This window comes from Sinocyclocheilus rhinocerous, unplaced genomic scaffold, assembly GCF_001515625.1.
Source record: "Sinocyclocheilus rhinocerous isolate Xijiao unplaced genomic scaffold, SAMN03320098_v1.1 scaffold687, whole genome shotgun sequence".
Classification (NCBI taxonomy): domain Eukaryota; kingdom Metazoa; phylum Chordata; class Actinopteri; order Cypriniformes; family Cyprinidae; genus Sinocyclocheilus; species Sinocyclocheilus rhinocerous.
In genome coordinates this window covers 32,848-40,314 of record NW_015648613.1, presented here as the reverse complement: position 1 = coordinate 40,314, position 7,467 = coordinate 32,848, and the positions used below count along the sequence as shown (strand labels likewise).

Here is a 7,467-nt window from a genome sequence, read left to right as displayed (position 1 = left end):
ATTTTTTCCCATTTAGTACTGCCCTTCGGAAGCAACAGAAGATACTTGCATGTTTCCCGGAAGACAAATCAAGTACAATTGACCTTGATCTTCAAATAAAAAAAATTCGCCCCCGGCTCTTAATGCATCGTGTTTCCTTTTGGAGCATCAGTGACTTGAATGTTGAGCAGCGAGCTCATTGGCTACCGATACAGAAGAGAACCAATCAGCTGTGCCATGTGATGATGTCATTACGTCAGATTGAGTTAGACCTATCTGACTGCGCCATCAGAGTTTCATGCCAGAACTAATTATTAATCCAGTGAGATTTTTGTTTGCACAAGGAGTCTGACAACAGCCAGTGCTCCACACAGAGATCTGATCTCATCATCATCCAGTCTGTCTGACATGAAGAAACAGAACAAACAGTTGTTCCAAACCTGTAAACATTTCTTTGTTCAGCTGAATACAAAGGAAGATATTTTTAAGGATGTTTGAGGCCAAACAGCTTTGGGGCACCATTGATTTCCATACTAGGAAAAAAATACTATGGGAGTCAATTGTGCAATTCTCGCAATATAGAGTGAACGCTGGATAAGGGAACTACTTTATTTAGCTTCAACATGACTAATTCTACAGTCAAACCAAAAATTATTCAGACACCAGATATAATTTTTGATATTTTTTTACTAGTGGGTGCAGGACACTATCGTTCATTTATGTAAGTGAGGATAGCAAAATAAAGTGAACTGTGACAAATTATACCCCAAAATTCTTCATACAGTGGACTACAAGTAAAATTGATTTAAAAAATTTGATTTGACACTTTGACCTGACCATGTTTTGTTACATACCTTTCTATCAAAGTTATCTGACATTATCAAGCTGAACTTGTTCTGACACAGTTTAACAGAGTTCTTGTCATATTTTATTACCATATTCTAAACTATAGCGAAAAAACTGTGATAATGTGAGAAATGTTGAAGGTGTCGGAATAAATTTTAGTTTGACTAATTCATTTGTGATTATCAAGATGAATTTGTTCTGACACAGTTTAACACTGAGTTCTTGTCATATTTTATTAAAATTTTCTAAACTATAGTGCATAAACTGTGAGGATGTGAGAAATGTTGAAGGTGTCTGAATAATTTTTGGTTTGACTGTATATAGTACAATGGGCACTAAGCTTAACTGCCCCTCATGTAATATTATAATAAATAATCAATTAACAATTTATTTGGAAATCTACCATGAATATTGTATGAATAGCACAATCAAGAGAAAAAAGAAATCAACAACATATAGCAGTATACAGTTTATCTAATAGTCTTCTCTCCAATTATAAGAAAGAGGTGCTGTGAAAATCCCAAATAATTTTATTAAATAACCCAAGTTATACATTTTGGCTCGTAACTGCAACAAAAAGGGCAATCACAAAATAGATAGGGTAGCAAAGGTATTTATTTCAGAATTCTAGGGGAAACAAAATCCAGGTCACCTGTCCATTCATACAAAACACAAGATGGAGGGAACGGAAGATTGGCAAGTGAGATTTGCATGCTGTGCCACTCCCCCGGACATACAGGTATATAAGCTGGCCAGCGTGTCTCACTCACTAAGGTTTGTGCTGAGGAGCCGAGACAAGACCTGGCATTCAGCAGGTGGTTACCCCAAGGGAAGTTGTTAGCTGCTGTTTCTTTTTTCCCTACACCCAAGACCAGCTGCTCAATATAAATCTCGCAAAGGTGTTAGGTGTTGTCCAGGCCACATCTCTGCAAATGTCTGCCAGTAAGGTGCCATGGGCCAAAAGCCCAGGAGAAGGAAACACTCCCAGTAGATTTAGCCATCACCTCTATAGGCATGACTTGGTTCTGGTATGCCAAGGCGATGTCATCCGCTATCCAGAGAAAGGCTTTGCCTTCTGCTGATCTCTAAAGCAGACAAAAGCTGTTCAGAGCTTCTAAAGCACTGCGTGTGGTCCACACAAATGCACAGGCTGTGGATGGGCCTTGGGCAGGGAGTAAAACAGTGGGCAATGGGAGGATTTCTGGGAAGCAAACAGGTCTATCTGGGCTTTCCCGAATCAACTGCAAATCAGGACCACCTGGGGATGCAGTCTCCATTTTCCTGGGACCATAAGCTGTTAAGCGCATCGGCTGCATGATTGAGCTCGCCCGGAACGTGAATGGTGCTTAGCGACCTGTGCCACTGCTGACTCCAGAGGAGGAGATGGCAGACAAGTTGCAACATGCAACGTGAGCTAACTCTGCCTTGGCAGTTGATGTATGCAAACATCGCAGTGTTGTCCAAATGAAGACGTGGAAGACGCATCCTTCTGGTCGATCGCTGCAAACCAACATTCTGGGCGAACACATGTAAGAATGCGTTTCTGCATAAACATCTTGAAGAGGGCCCGATGCTTGTGCAGGACCAAGAGGCAACCTTCCGGTCTCCCTCGTGAAACCAACACAGATGTGACTAAAACTGCAGTTCATCGACTGGCTCCAAAAGGGAGTCAGTCACATAGACTCCCCATGTTAAAATTGCCAAATTTACAGCAGAAAAAAAATATGTTCACAGCCTGGTACAAAAAGTGGTTTTGGTCTATATAGCTAATTTTGCCCTTCATGACAACTGTGAGGGGGGTGAATTTTTTTTATAACTCATCAGTTTAAATTATATTAAGCCTTAAATTTCTGTATAATTAAGGGAGTGGCCACTTGAGTGACAGGTGGATTGGTGCTGCTGTCACCACCATCGAGCTAGGTGGGTGTGGTTTCAGCAACCAGCTCTCGCCTCTTTGCCCATTTTCGATTATCCGGGAGTGACGTGCGGTGACGCGCTGCCAAGATGGCGACGGCCGGCTCCGCCAACTTTGAGCTTCAAATACACTCTTCAGAAACCTACGGGTGACGTCACAGACACTATGTCCATGTTTTTATACAGTCTATGTGCAGGACCCAATTTAAGATTCGCAGATCCCAGATTGGCCATAACCCATTGCTTTTCTTGGGTAAGATGACGTAGGGGCTGTAGAACCCCTGCTTTATTGTGTGCGTCACCAAGAGGACCGCAATCTCCACCTGCAGGACAGGGGTGTCTTTGTCCTCCGCTGAGGTGAAAAGGATGCCACTGAACCTGGGGTGTTCATCCGCCTGGCGAACTGAATCATGTAGCCGAGTTTGTTTGTCCAAATGAGCAAGTGGAACAGGCTGGAAAGTGCTAGCCAGGTTCCCTGACTCTGTCATAGACATACCTGCGGATTGAGGAGGAGCGTTGATGCCCAACTCGGGAAGCATCGGGTCTCTAAGTAGAGGCAGTGAGTGTAGTGCAACCCTTAACTGGCTGTGCAGAGGAACAGGGCCCGATAGCGGCTGAGGGTACTCCCCCACTGATAAGGAAGGAGAGTCGCAGTTGTAGATGTACAATGAGAACATAAACCATCAATGAAAGCCTCCTCATCATGCTCATGGCCCAGGCACGAGAGGCAGTGATCATGGCCATCGAACAATGCCAGGAAATGACCGTATCCAGAAAAACATGGACAGAAGGCATTTTTAAAAAGACACTCGCTGCCCGTGCTTGCTTATTTAGAGAAACTACTCTTTTGCTGAAGCGCCCAGGTATGAGTCACTGTGCTTATCTGTGCAAAACGGGGCAACACACCACTGAATGCACCATAGTAACACACCTAAGACATTCTCTATACTTTTCTTTTTTGAGGGATTGGAAAAAAGAGTGCTCATAAACATTTGACTCCGAAGCAAAAATTTGAATGAGGCACGCTGGCCAGCTTATTTACACGTATTTTAGGGGGGAGTGGCTCAGCATGCAAATCTCACCCTCCTTCCTTCATTGTAAGTTTTTCTAGTACTCAGAGGTGATTGGGGCACCCAAGTGAGACCACTTATATCAGTATCGATATAATGTTAAATGTGACTGACAGAAAGGAAACAGAGTATTGAACTACCCCACAACCCTGCACTACTTAGAGAACAGGCACTAAAATAACCAATACCCATCCAGCCCGTGTTCATAACATCCTGATCACAGGTGGACAGAGATAGGTTACAGAGAAAGTTTAGTTTGTTTAGTGAATGTTTGTTTTGTTTAGCAGTGGGTTTGTACATGATCAATTTGTTCATACTCTGAACTGTGCAATTATTTTGTAGTTGCCTTTATTTCCAGGCTTATGTATTGTGAGATGACCAATGTCAGCTGTACAACTCTGGCATTAGTTCTGAAATTATCTGCCTCACTTCTGAGAGAGCTTGACCTATCAGGCAATAAACTTGGAGATGCCGGATTGCGACTTCTTTCTGCTGGACTCGCACATCCTCACTGTAAAATAGAGACTCTCAAGTAAGTACAGAATGGTTCAAACTTTTTAGGATTTTAATATTCTTTTTTATTATTATTTATTTTTTTATTTTTTTATTTTTTTTTACATTTACGTTCCTCCCCAGTCTAGTGTTAGGGAGGAGTAATAAAGAAAATGGTGGGTAATGGAGTTCCCCTCTGCTAATTCAAACACAACATCATTGTTAATGCAAAGAACATAATGAAATGTGTTAACATAAGGAAGCAAAAAGTAATTTAGGAATGGTAAAGGCTAACATAAGATAGCTACCAAAACAATGACATTTCATAAGCTAACAAAAGAAATAAAGTTAATAGAATACTTAATAGAATATGCTACCTTCCTACCTAGTCAAAAACAGCAAAACAAGTATATTAAACAAATAAAAATGGCAAGTACATCCCTACAGCTTCCATTCAAAAGGAATCAAATTAGTAAATTAAGTTGCACAAAACAATTCACTAATACAAACTAGTCTGTGTTACGTAGAAAGCTTTAAAAGGAAATATAAAGTTAAGCTCTTATAAAGGTTACAACAACAGCAACACAAAAAGGGACTGTCACTAGTTCTCCACACTCTCCAACTGTCTCTGTTCTGCTTTTACTTCCAAGCAGGGGCGCCCCCAAGGGGTGGCCACGGCCACCACTGTATAAACTCTGGCCACCCCTGTGGCCACCCCTAGTGTGATTTTGCAGTGGGCACTATTAATCTAAATGCATAATGTAAATTCACAATAGTTCATGAAGTGAAAGAAAATTAAATGCAGCACCCGCTGCAGTCACCCAAAAAGATTGTAGATTGGCGCCACCAGAGTAGCTGTTTCACATGAATGCAATGACCAATCGGAGGCGTTCTGATGAGTCATCGCTGAAATGACTGAGTTTTCTTCAGTGCGCACGTTCACTGACTGAATTCTGCTCTCTCGTGAATTCTCTCATCAGAAACAACAAAGTGCAGTATGTATGATGTAAGTAAGAGATTAATTTCACAGTGTAGACAGCTTCATTAATTATAGCGGGAGTTGTTTTGAGAGCGCTTAAACTTGTACTAGACAGTGATAATGTTCTTTGATAATGTTCTTTGCTCGCTTTCTGTATTCACTGTTTGAATAACCGTGGAAATGAAAGTGCTATAATTAGTAAATTACAATGTTTGCACATATATTTACTGATGTATTATTATTTTTAAGGAAAAGAAGTACACTGTTTAAAGAGTAATTAATTGCTATTTTTAAACTGTAACATTTTGATATTTGCATCACATAACCAGCAATAACATGTACAACTTTTCTGATTTAGTAACTTGCTCGGAAGCTCACTTGGTACAGGGTTGCACTTTTGTGGAGCGCTTAGGTATGAGTCAAGCATGACCCACGACACTTGAGAAAAGAGCCCAAGACTTGTTAAAACATGGTTGGCATGGTTGCCTCAACAAATGCGTTCATATTTCCTTTTTGCTTTGGTTAACACTAGGTTAGGTTTAAGGAAGGGAGTGGTATCTTCAAATGCGCTAGAGCATTAATTGGCATTAATTGGATATTTCATTTCTGAACTGCCATGAAACATACAACAACCCACATAATAAAACATTCTTGGATTCATGTTCATCTGTTTCAGATAAAACTGAACACACATTTAGCAGCACTCACTGTACATTTCACTTTGAAAATATCATAATATTATTTGCCAGAATGTCACCACTGGCATGTTTTTCCAATAAGCTATAAGGTTGCATATATAGGATGCCTGCAAATTGTAGTCTCCATCTGGATTCTTAGGCTATTAGTAACATGTTTGTTTCAAAAATTAAGATGCCGGTGGTAGTAGTATGTAGAGGTATCAGCATTCGCAAGACTGATATTGTATCGAAAGATATTGATAATAAATGTTTTTAACTAGTAATTTTATTGCTTACTTAGCATGAATATGAATGTGTAAAATAAGCCTTCATGTTGAAAAAATTAACAGACAGCTCTCATTCACATAGAGTAATGACAGAGAATCACTAACACTAAATACACTAAACAAACAATAAATAAAGCCCAAGCGCAATGTGAAATTTATTATAATTGTCCTATTTAAAATTAGAAATGATTCCTTTCAAACATTTTCAAACATGCTGAATGGCTATAATTACTCATTTCATCCTCAGAAACTGAAAAAATAAATTAATATCAGATCAGTTGGTATCAGAATTGGTATTGATGACACTAGCTTTGATAGTATTTTGTAAAAAGATGTCATTAAACAAATATTAATTAAAACACACTGACTACATTACTTTGAGGGTTTGAAGTATAAATGTTTTTTTTTAATGCTAGGTTTGATTAATTGCAATTATTTCAAGAATCCTGTCCTTTTAGTTAAAAATGTTATTTTTTTATTTATTTTATTTACAGCCCTAATGTTAATAAATATTAATATTATGAGAATATAAATCATATTCATGAGGTCAGTCTTGTGTGTAGTGTAGTGGCATTACAACCTGTCCATCTTGCACCAACCAGCCACTCTGAAAGATACTATGGCATGACTGACAATGATAGTATATGAATTTTATTTTTGTTCTCTATTACTAAAACTCCTGATATTCACGTAAGTGAACAATTGAAGGTTGTCATTTCTTTGCTGAGGATGTTACCACAGTGAAAATCTGAAAGAGTGAAAAGTGGATCACTTATTCTTTCTGCAGGCTGAGTAATTGTGATGTCACAGACAAAGGCTGTGCTGATCTGGCTTCAGCTCTAAAATCAAATCCCTCACACCTGAAAGAACTGAATCTGGACAGGAATGAATTGGGTGACAAAGGGATGAAGTTGCTTTCAGCTGCACTGGAGAATCCTCTCTGTAAACTGCAAACACTGAAGTAAGTCAAATCTGCACATTGTTACTAATTAGGGCGAATCGATTCGATTCACGATTCATAGGTTTTCGATTCGATTCAAGAACGATTTTTGCAAATTCAGAACGATTCAACACGGTTCGATTCGATTCCCAATAAAATTCGATTCGATTCGATTCTGCATTCTTAGGATTATTTAAATGCTTCCCCTAAATTCTTTAAATGCTTAGTCAGGGGGCAAATTACACAGCAGCCTTTATGGTTAGAGAACCATAGGTTAGAGGGG

General features: G+C 39.3%; 1 protein-coding gene across 1 annotated transcript in view; it reads left to right on the top strand.

Moving 5' to 3' along the window:
- LOC107709982 (uncharacterized) overlaps positions 1-7,205 on the top strand; it is a gene marked incomplete at its 3' end in the record, with an annotated part of 46,851 nt that extends 39,646 nt beyond the window's left edge. Inside the window, exons 11-12 of the mRNA XM_016514654.1 lie at positions 4,168-4,341; positions 7,032-7,205. Of these exons, the coding sequence (XP_016370140.1) occupies positions 4,168-4,341; positions 7,032-7,205 (348 nt within the window). The remainder of the gene's footprint in view (positions 1-4,167; positions 4,342-7,031) is intronic.
- Between the last annotated feature and the right edge of the window lie 262 nt (positions 7,206-7,467).